Source organism: Ambystoma mexicanum, chromosome 1p, assembly GCF_040938575.1.
Source record: "Ambystoma mexicanum isolate Mex_15411 chromosome 1p, UKY_AmexF1_1, whole genome shotgun sequence".
Lineage (NCBI taxonomy): Eukaryota > Metazoa > Chordata > Amphibia > Caudata > Ambystomatidae > Ambystoma > Ambystoma mexicanum.
The window spans coordinates 1,098,405,023-1,098,421,322 of record NC_090921.1 but is presented as its reverse complement, the minus strand read 5'-3'; the positions used below and the strand labels follow the sequence as shown (position 1 = coordinate 1,098,421,322).

At 46.1% G+C, this 16,300-nt stretch overlaps 1 protein-coding gene across 3 annotated transcripts in view; it reads right to left on the bottom strand.

Annotated features, from left to right (window-relative positions):
• Positions 1-16,300, bottom strand: part of ILVBL (ilvB acetolactate synthase like) — a 655,021-nt gene that overhangs the window by 149,202 nt on the left and 489,519 nt on the right. For all 3 annotated transcript variants that reach the window (XM_069604705.1, XM_069604708.1, XM_069604707.1), the window contains one exon: positions 11,478-11,614. In XM_069604705.1, coding sequence (XP_069460806.1) covers positions 11,478-11,614 — 137 coding nt within the window. The remainder of the gene's footprint in view (positions 1-11,477; positions 11,615-16,300) is intronic.

Below are 16,300 nucleotides of genomic sequence, written 5' to 3'. Positions count from 1 at the left end.
AAAACCTTGTAACTTGGGGAGATCGGTTACGAAATCCATTGTCAGTGTATGCCAAAGTCTTGGAGGTACCGGAAGCGGAAGCAGCAGCCCAACCGGTCGTCCTCTTCGATGTTTAGCCTGAGCACAAACAGCGCATGAATTGACATAGCATTCCACATCGCGCTTCATAGAGGGCCACCAACACCAGCGCTTTAGGAGATCCAAAGTGCGCTCTTGACCGGGATGGGCATTGAAGGGAGCATCATGAGACCACTCAAGGGCCAAATTACGAGTGTCAGGTGTGGGAAGAAACAGACGTTCATGCACGAAAGGCAAACCATCAGAATACACAGGGTCCCAATCTCGCAATTGGTCGGAATGATTGCTAGTCCAAGATCGTACAGAATCTAACAATGACAAAGAGGGAGTGCAGAGACAAATCACATGACTCTTTCCGAGAACAGTGTCAGGGAAGGTTGGCAACTCGACCCCACCCGGGGAACGTGACAAGGCGTCCGCTTTTCCATGTGAGGTTCCAGGACGATGCATAATATGGAAATCAAAAGAGGAAAAGAAAAGATGCCACCGGACCTGTCTGCTATTGATGCACTTCAATGAGGCCAGATCCTGTAGATTTCGATGATCTGAGTATACAGTGATTGGATGCTTAGCCCCCAGAAGATGATGGCGCCAGACACGAAAGGCGTCCATGACAGCCAGGAGTTCCTTCTCCGTTACGGTATAATGGGTCTCAGTATTGGAGAACTTACAGGAATGGTATGGACCATTGCTACAGTGCGACTGCAACATCACATGAAGATGATACTGGATGTATTGAAGATAGCTCTGAAGTAGTCGCAGATCAATTCACACAATCTACACCAGCAAAAAAAATGCCACCCAAAAATCTGTCGACATTGTTGTGTTCTCCCATCAATGTTTTATTAACAGATGTTGAAATGACAATGACCCAGCAGCACTATTCACCGACGCATCAGAACCTGATATCAGTGATATTAGTTTCAATTGTGGTGATATGTCCACAACGATGCAGTCCGAAACAACTGAGATGCAGGATGACAGCCTAATGAAAGAGGGCAAATACATAGTATTCGACAGTTGTTTGATGGATATTATAAGTATGCTGAAATGTGGGCATTCTGTTAGAGGGGAAGTATGTGGGAAGCCATTGATTCATGTGACTCGTCAAACACAAGGCAGTAATGTCAAAATACATGCTGCCTGTACATTACATTATACGTTCTCATGGTCTGCACAACCGATGCTGGGGAAACTGCCAGCAGGCAATCTACTGTGTGCAGCTGCCTCACTTTTTAGTGGGTCCAGTTTTAGAAAGTTAGAGTCTTTCTATCAGTTTGTGGGACTCCATTTCATTTCTAAAACGCAGTACTACAAATTCCAACATGATTATCTATTTCCGGCAATTAGTGAAAATTGAACAATTGTCTCTAGAAAGTACATTCGAAGGCAAACGATTCAGGCTAGCCGGCGATGGACAGTGAGTGCGACAGCCCTGGATTTTCTGCCAAGTACTGCACCTACCACTTTCAGGACATGGATAGTAAGAAAATTGTGAGTTTTGTGGTCGTGCAGGTGTCCCAATGTAAATCCTTAGTGGCCATGGAGAAACTAGGATTTATAAAATCATTGGAATATCTACAATCGAGGAGAATGCACATCGACCTCATAGCCACGGACAGACACGTTTCAATAGCCAAGACAATGAGAGAGCAGTTCCCACATATTAAACATCAATTTGACGTATGGCATCTTGCTAAATCAATCAATAAGAAAATCTCGGCTGCAGGGAAAAAAAAAGGTTTGGAAAGTATTTCACAGTGGTCCCAATCTATCAGCAACCATCTTTGGTGGAGCTCCAAAACTTGTGAAGGGTCAGTGGAAATCCTACTTGAAAAATGGCGATCACTGATGCACCACTGTACCACGTTCACCGCTGGACAGAAAACCAACATTTCCACCAATGTGAACATGGCCCTTTGTCCACAGAGGAGGCACGGAAGAAGAAGTGGTTGATTCCATCTTCACCTTCTGTTCTGACTTGAGTGTCGTGTAGACCGGTGAAACCTCCGTCCTCAAGTGACGCACAGGGGAACTAAAAGAAACCCGCTGTGCGACCTTTGGGGCCACAGGTGGGAGATGTTACTTCCCGGATCCACGGAACCTCTGGAACACCGATGCTGCTGTCAAAAAGGAACGAGGTTAAGTACCAGGCAATGACAATATATCACGTTAACCAAAGGATCTGAATAGTCTTACCTATCTGGTGTTAGGAAAACCCAGGAAACCTAGGAGGGAGGTTCGAGACTCAGATGAGGCGGTTCCTAGAACAGTAGAACCGCAGAATAGCGTGGATGCAGGATAAGCCACCTGTAGGACTGAAGGCATGACTTGAATCCCAAGAGGGAAATGGCGTAGGAGTTCAGCAAGGTACCAAGGGATGATCCAAAGGCAAGTCAGGGTCGTGTCCAAAATCCAGCAACAGGTAAACAGTTCCAAGCAAAGGTACAAAGGAGTATCCGAAGGAGTCCAAGATAGAGTTCCGAGATCAAGGTAAACGGTAGAGCAAAACGCCAAACAGGGTCTGAAGACAGCTGAGAATCAATGAGTGTTCCGTGTCTCAAGCCTTATATACTGTGCGTTTCTGGGTCATGTGACGTTTCTGGGTCATGTGACGTCCACCAAGGTCACGTGAGGAACGCCACTCTGGATCACGTGATCGGCGTGGAGATGTAACGCCGCCCCTTCTGCTGTATGTTCTCCATGGCAACTGCCAGTGCAGGAAGAGTTGCAATCGAGCCCGTACACCATACCTGGTACGGAGCTTTCGGTCCTTTGGGTTAACCGAATCACATGAGCCTCGAACCCTGGAGGGAGGTGTTGGGGAAATGTGAGCAGTGTTCTGGTGTGCAGTGGATTGGTGTGCAGAGGATCGCCTAACATATAACCCCCCCCCCCCCCCAACGGCCCACGACCCCATGGGCAGGACGGGTGATCCCTATGGAAGCGAGCTACCAACCGAGGGGCGTCAAGATCCAAGGCGGAAACCCAAGAACGTTCCTCCGGTCCGTAACCCTTCCAATCCACTAAATACTGGAGCCTACCCCTAAACCAACAGGAACCCAAAATGGCCGACACTTCAAAAACATCAGGAGAGGCCAGGGACACCGGAGCAACAGGGGCTCGGAGGCGGGAAGAATCAGGACAAGGCTTGAGGAGAGAGACATGAAATACAGGATGGATACGCCAAGAACTTGGGAGAACTAGACGAAAAGCCACCGGATTCACAACCTGAGAGATCACATACGGGCTAACGAAACGAGGTAGCAGTTTCCGGCAACCCACTAGGCGAAGGTGACGTGAAGACAACCATACCCTAGAACCCACCACCAGGGGAGGAGCAGCCAGACGCTTGCCGTCAACACGGGCCTTCATAGAAGCCTTTGCTTCAGTGAGATGGACCACAGTACTAGCATGAACAGCAGACAGATCCCTAAGAGAAGCCGTGGCCGCAGGATTCGAAGAAACAGAAGCATCAGGGACAGGCAAGACCTTGGAGTGTTGACCGTAGAGGGCGTAGAATGGAGAAAAACCTGTAGCAGAATGAGCCGCGTTATTGTATGCGAACTCAGCAAGCCGTAAAACGGTCAACCAGGAGGTCTGTTGTTGCAATATAAGACACCGAAGATACTGCTCCATAGATTGATTCGTCCTTTTGGTCTGCCCATCAGTCTCAGGATGATAGGCCGAAGAATACCTGGTATCGATGCCCAGTAATTTAGTCAATGACCTCCAAAAACGAGAGGTGAACTGTGACCCTCGATCGGATACAATGACCGAAGGGAGTCCAAATAACACAAACACATGCTCAAAAAACAAGTCTGCCAAGACCGGGGCCGAAGGAATACCCTTACAGGGAACAAAACGAGCCATTTTTGTGAACGTGTCCACCACCACCCAGATGGTGTCAAAACCTTGTAACTTGGGGAGATCGGTTACGAAATCCATTGTCAGTGTATGCCAAAGTCTTGGAGGTACCGGAAGCGGAAGCAGCAGCCCAACCGGTCGTCCTCTTCGATGTTTAGCCTGAGCACAAACAGCGCATGAATTGACATAGCATTCCACATCGCGCTTCATAGAGGGCCACCAACACCAGCGCTTTAGGAGATCCAAAGTGCGCTCTTGACCGGGATGGGCATTGAAGGGAGCATCATGAGACCACTCAAGGGCCAAATTACGAGTGTCAGGTGTGGGAAGAAACAGACGTTCATGCACGAAAGGCAAACCATCAGAATACACAGGGTCCCAATCTCGCAATTGGTCGGAATGATTGCTAGTCCAAGATCGTACAGAATCTAACAATGACAAAGAGGGAGTGCAGAGACAAATCACATGACTCTTTCCGAGAACAGTGTCAGGGAAGGTTGGCAACTCGACCCCACCCGGGGAACGTGACAAGGCGTCCGCTTTTCCATGTGAGGTTCCAGGACGATGCATAATATGGAAATCAAAAGAGGAAAAGAAAAGATGCCACCGGACCTGTCTGCTATTGATGCACTTCAATGAGGCCAGATCCTGTAGATTTCGATGATCTGAGTATACAGTGATTGGATGCTTAGCCCCCAGAAGATGATGGCGCCAGACACGAAAGGCGTCCATGACAGCCAGGAGTTCCTTCTCCGTTACGGTATAATGGGTCTCAGTATTGGAGAACTTACGGGAATGGTATGCCACCGGGTGCAATTTGCCTGTTGTAGGACATGTCTGAGACAATACCGCACCAAGAGCAAAAGAAGAGGCATCCGCCTCAACTATGAACGGAAGATCGGGATTGGGGTGCTGGAGCACCGGTGCAGTAGTGAAAGCGGTTTTCAAAAGCCTCAAAAGATTCCTGATGTTCCCTCTGCCATCGATAGGGTACCTGAGGGCTGGTCAGGGCCGTGAGCGGGGCAACAATTGTGGAAAAGGAGGAAATAAAACGCCTATAAAAGTTGGCGAATCCCAAAAAGGCCTGCAAGGACTTGAGTGTTTGAGGAACTGGCCAATCTAGGACTGCTTTAACCTTGGATTCGTTCATGGATAACGCCCCAGGGGTAATGTGGAATCCCAGAAACTCAACAGACGTTTTATGGAACTGACATTTCTCGGGTTTGGCTAATAGGGAATGTTCCCTCAGACGGGATAATACTTCTCGGACATGCTTTACATGGTCATCAAGATTACGTGAAAAGATCAAGATGTCGTCCAAATACACAACCATGTATACATCCAGAATGTCCCTGAATATGTCATTCATAAAACGCTGGAATGTTGCCGGGGCATTATATAGGCCGAAGGGCATGACTAGGTATTCATACAAGCCGTAACGGGTACAAAAAGCAGTTTTCCACTCATCGCCTTCGCGAACGCGCACTAGATTGTATGCGCCGCGAAGATCCAGCTTGGTGAAAACAGAAGCATGAGATAAGTGGTCCAGAAGGGGTGTGATTAACGGAATTGGATATCTATCCTTTTTCGTGATAGCATTAAGACGCCGATAATCCACACAAAGATGTAAATCCCCCTCTTTCTTATGTACAAAAAATATAGGGCTTGCAGCTGGTGAAGTAGAGGGGCGGATGTGTCCTAATCGTAGGGCGTTCTGTACATACTGTTTCAATGCTTGTTCTTCCGAGGGAGACAAGGAATAAATCCTGCCCGAAGGTATGGTGGAATCAGGGATTAATTCAATTGGGCAGTCATATGGTCTGTGTGGAGGAAGTACCTCGGAAGAACCACGATCGAAAACTGATTTGAATGCTTTATACTCAGATGGAATCCCTGACACCACCCCCCCAACGGTATGGGAATTCACAACCTCTGATCCATCATCATTCAGCGTGAGTTGAGCTAAGGCTCCCAAGGCCCGAGAAGGAGTATCGGTTGTTTGATGGGTTGGGAGACAATAGTTCTGACAAATCTCAGACTCGAAGAGCACCGTGCCTGATTGCCAATTAATCAGAGGATTGTGTTCACGTAACCATGGTATTCCTAATATGATACCGAAATGAGGTGTGGTAATCAAGTCAAAACTTAACGTCTCTGTGTGAATGTCTTGTATGGTCAACAATAGAGGTGCAGTTTGGTGTCTAACAGGACCGGAGACTAGTGCAGTGCCATCTACGGCCTGAACAGGTTCAGGTCGAGTTTTTACCACTAAAGGTAGATTGAGGGAATGGGCTAACGCAATGTCTATGTAGTTCCCAGTAGCACCTGAGTCAATGATGATCGTGACTGCATGAGAAATACCTGTAGAGGGACAAAGAGTGGCCTTTACAAAGATGGGTTGAACACGAGCAAAGGCAAGAGGGGTACACGGAGATGAAGACTGAACACTCGACCTGATCTCCGGATCTAAGGTCGAGCTGTCCGAAAAACCTGACTCTTCTTGGGATGTCGAGGACATAATGTCCCGTGGTGCCACAATAAAAGCATGCATTATCCACCCTTCTACGTTCTCTCTCAGATGTTGTAATAGGGCTACGTAAACCTCCTACTTGCATAGGTTCTTCCGTACTAGAAGCAGGGGTACTGACGACTGTAGGATGGGAAGAAACCCCCAACTCAGCTCTACGCTCTGATCATCGTGCATCTACCTGCAGAGCAAGATCCACTAGTTCCTGATACTGAGTGGGCATGGAAGGTATCACTGCTAAAGCATCTTTCATTACGTTACTCAACCCCCTATAAAAGATAACTGCCCGCTTGCTTTCTGGCCATGATGTCTCGGCAACCAATTGATTGAACCGGGTGATGTAATCTATCAAAGTCCCTCTGCCCTGAGTTAGTTCTAACAACTCCAAATCCCTAGACTGTGCCTTGCGTCTGGTATCAAAGACTCGAGACATTTCTAGAACTAACAAATCAAAATCATAAAGAACCGGGCTATTATTCTCCAATAAAGGATTAGCCCAAGCGGCAGCAGTCCCGGCCAAATGGGAAAGGGCAAAGGCGGCTTTAGCAGTGGAATTAGGAAAGGCCAGAGGTCTGCACAAGAAATGTAATTTGCACTGATTGATGAAGGTCCTGAATTTCTTGGGGTCACCTTGATAACGTTCAGGAGCGGCCAGGGGGGAAGGGGTTGGGAGGACCACCGGAGTTGGAGCTGGGATATTTGCCAAGGGAGGAGGTGTGGTTGAAGTGCTAGCATCTCCGAATTCAGGGTCTGCAGGAAGAGAATGCTGAACACTCTGTATGGAATCTAATCTTTGGTGAATCACCGTATTCGCGGCGGCCATATCTGCCCTTAATACTGTAATCGCCTGGACTAAAGCAGCTATGGGTTCTTCCGTGGATCCCTGCATTGTCTAACACGATTATACGGCTTATCAGTCTGTTCTGACTTGAGTGTCGTGTAGACCGGTGAAACCTCCGTCCTCAAGTGACGCACAGGGGAACTAAAAGAAACCCGCTGTGCGACCTTTGGGGCCACAGGTGGGAGATGTTACTTCCCGGATCCACGGAACCTCTGGAACACCGATGCTGCTGTCAAAAAGGAACAAGGTTAAGTACCAGGCAATTACAATATATCACGTTAACCAAAGGATCTGAATAGTCTTACCTATCTGGTGTTAGGAAAACCCAGGAAACCTAGGAGGGAGGTTCGAGACTCAGATGAGGTGGTCCCTAGAACAGTAGAACCGCAGAATAGCGTGGATGCAGGATAAGCCACCTGTAGGACTGAAGGCGTGACTTGAATCCCAAGAGGGAAATGGCGTAGGAGTTCAGCAAGGTACCAAGGGATGATCCAAAGGCAAGTCAGGGTCGTGTCCAAAATCCAGCAACAGGTAAACAGTTCCAAGCAAAGGTACAAAGGAGTATCCGAAGGAGTCCAAGATAGAGTTCCGAGATCAAGGTAAACGGTAGAGCAAAACGTAACGCCAAACAGGGTCTGAAGACAGCTGAGAAGCAATGAGTGTTCCGTGTCTCAAGCCTTATATACTGTGCGTTTCTGGGTCATATGACGTTTCTGGGTCATGTGACGTCCACCAAGGTCACGTGAGGAACGCCACTCTGGATCACGTGATCGGCGTGGAGATGTAACGCCGCCCCTTCTGCTGTATGTTCTCCATGGCAACTGCCAGTGCAGGAAGGGTTGCAATCGAGCCCGTACACCATACCTGGTACGGAGCTTTCGGTCCTTTGGGTTAACCGAATCACATGAGCCTCGAACCCTGGAGGGAGGTGTTGGGGAAATGTGAGCAGTGTTCTGGTGTGCAGTGGATCGGTGTGCAGAGGATCGCCTCACACCTACACACAAAGCCATTGAGAAGATTGTTTTTGATAAAACTCTATCAAGAGATTTGAGGGGACTGACAGAATTCTGTCACACAGAAGGTTTGGAGATGTTCCATAATATGTGCCTAAAGTACAGGCCAAAGTGATTGCATTTCAGCATACAGGGCATGAAACATAGGACTCTACTAGCGGTCTTGGCCCATAAAGAGAATTTGTGCCGTGAACAATCTAGGACTACGAGAAATGTAGGGATGCTTCGCTACACTACGGCCTTTGCAAAAAGAAGTAAGAAATCGGTGGTGAAACCAGTATATGAGGAAATGAAGTTCGACTTTGTTAAAGGCCTTATTGTTAATGTACTAGAGAAGCACAGACATGGAATTTTGACCGATTCTGTGCAGAGCACTGATGCATTGCCACCAAACATTGCCACTGTGCCATGTCCACCCAAAGCAGAGCTCGTTGACAAGTACAAATCCCGGTTTAAATCATTGTAATCTGATTGTCTTTTTGAAAAAAATGTTAGTGTACAGTGTACATACAAAGTATGCTAACCCTAACCCCTCCCTTCACCATCCTCGGTGGCGAACAACCTGGGTGTCATCTTTGACTTCTCTCTCTATTCACCTCATATCGCTGACCTTGTCAATATGTGTATGTATATATTTTTGTTGCTGTAACTAAGCTTCGCAATCTCATGTAAATGCTGTGCACTGTTAACTGAGGGGAGGCTTGCGCATTGCAAATAATAAAACAAACAAACAATAAATCTCACTTTCAACTCAACTCCTTGGGTACTTTATACTTTTCCTGACCTTCCCCCAAAAAGTCAATGTCTCCATAGTTATGGTTCTCTAGGGCTGCAAAGCTCGCGGACAACGAGGACAAAATTGGGGGCCTTAGAACGCGCCAAGCGAGGTGTTGCAGATGGGAGAGAAGCCAGTTCGCATTAGCACATTGAGGCCTAGTAGAAAGATGGAGTCGAAAATTCAAGTTCTCACAGATGGCTTTACACGGGATGTTGCAAAGTAAGAATGTATGCTCATTTAGAGTGAAGGTCAGCGGCTTTGATTTTTTGCTCGCGGGCTGAAGAGGCCCACGGCTCGCACTGGCAGTATAAGGTTCTATTGTTTTTTTACCTTGAGAGACAGGGACCATGCCGAAAGGACTTCATTTGAAGGAGGGGTGCAATAACGTAAGAGACGATAAGGCTGAAAATTCTGAAACTACACCGAGTTTCATGTTAGTTGAGTATATGAAAAATCGTTGGCACAAACAGAGTGGGCTTTACGGACTGCATTACGCCGACGCAATGGAAATGGCAAATATAATGTAAGTAACTCTTTAGACGATTTTATACCGGAATATAATAGCAATAGCGTACCGTTAAAGGCAGGTTAAGTTGTACTTGTTTGTTCAGTGTGGCATATTACAACGAAGAGCAAGTAAAACATTTGTGGGATCATCTTTCTACCGGGCACATGGGCATACATGGTCCCATTCGACACGCATGTAGACAGTTGTTTCTCAGTGGTTCAACGCTAATAAATCTTTACATTGTGTGTTAACCTCGATTTCTTTCGTCAGTTTTTGCATTGCTTTTAGAGCCGAACATACTCCATTTCACTATCCTCGCAAGCAAATAGTTTCACCTTGGCCCTAATAAATTAAATGAATAATAGTAATAAAGATCGGCTGGTGAGACTAATTTAAATTTTTATGTTTTCAAAACAGGTACATCCTACCGTACTGGGACTGCCACCTATTGCCGACCCCGGCAGATGGCTTCTTCAATCGCCAGCTGCAGCTTCTTGTAAACAACTGCACTACATAAACTATCTTATGGGACGATCGCCAAGGGCCCATAGCAGTGCTAGCAGCTAGAAGCAACATATCAACCTTTACGGTGGCCTAGTGCCTAGTTGATGGAACAGCCTTGTGATTCACTGTGCAACCAAAGTGCTTCTTTTAACGAAAACCAACACCCTATGTACCATAAAGGAACAGCGCATGACTCACAATAAACTTTAGAGGATTTGCGGATCGAGAGCAAAGAAAAGAAATTCCATTCCGATTTAATATGCCAATTGCTGAATATTCTCTAAACATTTAATGTCAAATAAATGTACTTTACCAAATGTACCGTATCGCTGTTTGATTTTAAAGTACAGTTTCATATTCGAATTGTTGCGCGCTGTGTTGTGAGTTGATCTGTGTTGGTTTCCGGGTTCTGTGGAAGTCGCGTAGATGACGACTGGGCGTGTTTGCCTACGCAGCACAGTAATGTCACAGAGAGAGGCAGGGAATATGAATGTTTTGATAATGTTAGGCTCAGGGGCGGCGGATATGATTTAGTGCCGCAAAAGCAGCTCACCCAGGGCGATGGGGCAAGTGATAGGATTATCACAAAATGGATGCGCCCTGCTGCTTGCTTTCGCATTCGTTTAATGGACGAAAACTCGGGTAAGGTCCATAGGAAATTTTTCTAATATCGAGCGACATAGGCTTAAAAACACATGGCCGACCCGTAGGGCCAATAAACATTTCTGACCGAACCATTCCTTTAAGTATGAGCGATTGCAGCTTTTAGCGGCAGATCACCACCTTCAAAGGTTTAATACGTATTGATTACCAAAGATACTGATTGACATGTTTTTTTAAAACCCCTATATCTAGTTTGTGTGCTTTGTTAACATCTACAGAAATGTGTAAAAAGAAATGTGTAAAAATGCCTTTATTCCTTTTTTATAGTAGTGGTAAAACCGCCAGATGTAGCATCTCAGTTACCCCTACATACAGGAGGGCTAATGAAAGCGGTATTAATGGGGGGAGGGGACTAAAGGGGTGCATTGACTACAACCCTGTAAAAAGTACACAAAATACTGGATTGCTGCATACTGCATTTTTGCCACCAGCAATACAAAAGCGGCATAATTGTATGTTAGCAATTCTGCCACCGTAGCAGATATTGGCACTCTATTTTTCCACGATTTGAAAACTCATCCCCATTTGCAACACAGTACATCTCATTCCAATGTGCATCTGCTGTGTTCATATTTTCCATAAATGCGTTGTCTTTTATTGGCTGACAACGTTAAAGCCGATATTGCTTCTTGAGCATACATGTTACTGAAAAGACATTTGCGGATAATAGTTCAAACAAATTTGTTACATGGTAGTACCTGCTAGAATAACCAGGTCAGCATTCTTCAGAGCATCTCTGCGGTTCTGCCGGATGTGGAGTGGGCTGTCTCTTCCCAGTAGTCCCCTGGCCATGCCGCCCAAGAAGCAGGGTATTCCCAGAGCCTCAACTGTTTTTCTGAAGAGATAAGTGAAAATACAAACGATGATACTAACATTGACCCCCACGCCCCAGGGTCAAACCTAGAGGAAGTGACTGAAGTCAATAGTATGAGATTGATCAAGAAAGAAATCGCCTGAATTAAATAGATTGAAAATGTACCGATATCCACAGAAAACGAATGCAAATGGAATTAAATGTATTTGAAAATCCTCCCTCCTTTAATGATGCAGAAAGGTGAAAAAAACCTACACTGCCTCTTTTGTTCTCACTGCTTTTACCGCCATTGCCACTTCCAGATCCTCTTACCAAGTACTCCAAACACTCCAAACACCACAGAATGTAAACCCACTTTTTACCCTCTATTTCTTGTCTCACAACATAAGTTTAAACTATGGGTATTTTAACAGCACTTTTGGGAAAGAGTAAATCAATTTGGAATTGTAGGGACTACAGCTAAAACATAAAACATTGATCCATTACCAGGATTACGTATCTCAGCTCACTATGCTTTTCAATTATGGAGATATTTTAGTCCGCTCCTTTCATATAGAATACGTCCTGTGGAGAGTCCTGTTGAAAATCTCAAGCGAGCATTGATGTGCTGTTGGTGGCTTCAGTTTGGAAAAAATGGTCACTGTGTGCTGGTATGTTTTTGGTAGATCGACATTGTGTGGCGTTCGGTATGTGGTTGTATGTAGGTGTTTTATGTCCGTCTTGGGTGTTGGAGAGTCAGAAGAGTGCTTGTAGAGTGCAGTGTTTTTGTGGCAAAGGCATGCGTCTTATTTCTTCAGTGTTGGATGGCGGGTATGCAGAGTATTAGAGAGTTTTTAGTAGGGTTAGTCAGGGGTCGTCCGAGTCTTTTGGTGCGTTGGGTTTATCTTCTATGGTGTTTGGGGTTGAGTGTTTCATTTCTCTGGGTGATCCTGTTTCAGAGTTTATGTTGTGATGGCGGTTTTCAATCGCTGGTATTCTGTTTTTAGCTTGGTGAGTTAAAGAGCCATGTTTTTAAGTTTCATGAATTTTAGGTGACCTTCTGTTCGTATTTCCTTTGGAAGCGAGTTGCAAAGTCTCATCAATATGCAGAAGAATGCTGATCCGAATTTATGTTTTGTTTCAGTTCGAGGCAACCTTAGTTGCTGGACCTTAGTTTTAGTTTGCAGCTGGATATTTTTCAGTGCATGAAGTCTTCTCCTTAGCTGTGGATTGCTCTGTGTGTTATGCAGAGTCTTTTGAAGATCATTTTTTGACTGGCTACCAATGTAGTGTTCTCGGTGCTGGTGTGATGTGTTCTCTTAGTGTAAGGAGTAGTCTTGCTGCTGTGTTCTGTATTCGTTGTAAATACATATATACAATATTTTCGGGTTGGCAGAGCCCAATAAGGTCTGTACTCTAATGCCGTCCCTTAAAGTCCTGGGGACTCCGAGGCATGCCTTTTTTGTTTGCGTGCACTCTCGGTCCAGTAAGGAGGCAGTCACTCAAAGCTAAAGGGTTGCATTGACAGGCAGTCAGCTAAAAATGAAGCACTTTCACAAGCTCGGACCTTGACACGCCTTTTACAGGATCTGAATACTCGCCATTGACTGGTTAGACTGGGTGGATAGCCATTGTGTCTGGTAAAGTTATGATGTGACCTCCACGTGGCCACCGAATGTATTTGTACAATGGGAATGTTAGGGAGAATTCTCTGTTTAGGCTGAATTTCCCTACCTAGTGAGTCCCCCAGCAGCTTTGCTGGATTTCTGGGGTTTATTTTTTTTCTCCTGCCAAGAGTGAGACTCTTTTACCCTCACTCTTGGGCATGTTGCAGTGTGTTTTCTTGGTTAAACCTTGTGTTGAATGGGCTATGGGGTCTTTTACTCCATAGGGCCTTATGTATTTTTGTGATGTGGGTTACACAGCACCCTCTGTGCCGTGACCCAAGGGTGTCCTAGGGACTCCCCAACATAGACTCCATACCCTGGGACTGACTACTGTCTCCCAGGGCATGTAAAGTCACCAAAGACTTTGCTAGTCTTGAATCCTGAACAGAACCAGTACAAACCATCATATTGTGGACGTACTGGCTGGGGCAATTCGATTGCCCCAGGGTCTGTTAGTCGAGGGGGCACGTCTCCGTCCCCCCTGATCGAGTTTTGGCTGGTGGCAGTGGAAACTACTTTTTATATTCGACCGCGAATATTTCCCTATGGGATTTCCCATTGTTTTAGGCTAACACATTTAATTATTTATTTACGGTAGCCTTAAACATACCGCCGGTTTATATATTTATTATTATAACTCCGGTTGGGACTTTTTGCCAAAACTTGATTCTAAAATGGCGTTGGCGTTCGCCTCTGTAACTCTGACCCAAAGTGGAGCCCTTTGTTCCACTTTTGGCGGGCTTCTCCACAGAAGCCTTCCAAAGTGGTGCCACTCTGTCTGGGGTACTTAGGAGGGGTGGAGGGGGATTTAGGCACCCTGGACTGAGTTACCTTGGTAACTCAAGTCGCACTCCGTCCTGATTGGCCCAAGTGGTGAGCCGGCCGGCTCACCACTTAGCATGTTTGAGTGACTGCTAGGCTGGGTGAATGGGGGTTTGCTGCATAAAAGCAGGGCTTTGGGGACTGGAACTTCAGAAGTCGCCACAGGACCAAGAATCCGACGAGGGAAGAGCTGAGCCGACCTGCTTCGACGACACCACCCGGTGGAGCCCTGCTGAACCGTCTCACCACTTTTTCCAACGACCGAGGAGAACTCTTAACGGAGTGGCTCCTTCCCTTGACTGGTGGGGACAACCAGTTTTCACCTTCTTTCCGCTTCTCGAGGTATCTCGTGGCAGCCTTGCCCGTGCCAAGCACCCCGGCAACCGGAATACCACACTTTTACCCCTAACCGCGAAAGTCGGTACAACCCTTTAACCGGAGGACTCCGCGGCTGGTTTCTTCCCGGGCAGTGCAACGACCTTCTTCTTCTGCTCTTCAGCGAGAACTTCTTCTCCCCTGACCGACGTCGAGCCTTGCTGCCACTGCCTGGAACAACTGCCACCGCTGGAGGATCCTTTCCGCTTAAGGTACCGTGTTCCGCCTGGCTTCCCTTGCCACCGACTGTACGGGGTAGATTTAGCCCCCGGCTTTCGAACCTGGGAGTGCCTGGGACACCCTGGCTAAACTTTCTAAGCCACTCTAAACTCTTTCTAACTCTTTGCAAGACTTTGAATCCCTAATAACAGTGTGATCTTGGGCACATTTTCGCTCCGGCAACTCTAAGAGTGGGCCCTGCCTAGTGACTTTTGCTCACCTGTGACTTTGTACTTCTTTGAGCCTATTGCAAGTGTTCTGAACCTTAGAGTGGTGTGTTTAACCTATTTCTGTTTCTTTTATCCCTTTCTTGAACCTACTAGAGTGTCATCTAACGTTAAGCACTCACCTCTGTTCGAATTATGTGGTGTTAACCTAGAGTTGTCTAGATAGGAGTAAGGGTTGAAACTGCTTTCATTATAACTGTGTTTGAAGTGTTTTTACTATATTTTGCTAGAGTGATTTCAACTTATGTGTGTTTAATAAATAAATAACTATATACTTTTGAAACCAAGCTCTGGTCAGTGTTTGCTTGTGCTATTGTATTTGAGTACCTATTGTGTATACTTTACATACTGCCTAACTCTTCTTGAGGGAGGTCTGACTGCTCAGCCACAGCTACCAGGTAAATCTGGGTGGTGCGGACTGCTACCAAGTGGGTTTACTGCTATACCTGTAGTCTTAAATCTTTTGCAGTGTTCCCTAAGGGAACTGCACAGGTTTCTGCCTAACACTGGTGTACAGCGGTGGGATTTGTATTAAGTATACATTTTAGTGTGCTTTAGATACCTTAGTGCAACTAACCACAAAGCTTAGCACTATAAAAGTAAACCTCTAACATGTCAGTTATAGAAAGCTATAGTCAAAAGTCCCTTGCAGCCAAAACTGCTGATTGTTTAAGAGTGCTCTGTAAACATAAGGACCTCCTGACTAAGGGCAAGAAAATGGAGCTGATTGAAAGATTGTTAGCTAACCAAAGTCTGGGTGAGGGTTCAGAGGAACCTACCACTCCAGCAACTGTAGATGACAGTATTGAAATTAACATGGAGCAAAATGTTGATGATTCTGAGGAAGAGTCAGAAGAGGAGGGTGAGGCTGTTGTGACTGTCCCCCCTAGGCCTCTGCCTGCTCTACCTGCTGTACCTACTGGGCCTTTACCAGGTCCCACATTTAGTCCTCAGTACTTTGAACTGGAGAAAATGAAACTAGAATTGGAGTATAAGAAACTGAATGCTCAAACTGACAAAGAACTAAGGCTAAGGGAAATGGAGCTCAAGTATGAGCTAGAAATGAAGAAATTATCTGTTGAGAATGCTTCTCTCTCTGGCTCCTCTAGAAGTTCCAGTCCTAAAAGACCCCGGATGCCTAAAGAATTGGTTGGTATGTATGAGCCTAAGTTGGATGTGTTGGATTGGTTGTCTCTGTTTGAATATAATCATGGGCTCCAGAACATCACAGGAAATGACTTACTCACCTGGTTGTTCTCTAGGCTTCCCCCTGTTGCAACTGATGTGGTAATGGAGATGGGGGAGGAGGATAGGAAAGAGTATGAGTGTGTGAAGCTAGCTTTGATAGCTAGATTTGGGAAGACCCCTTCCCAGTATCTTAAGAGGTTTAGGAGCCTCAAAAAGCATGATGGTACCCC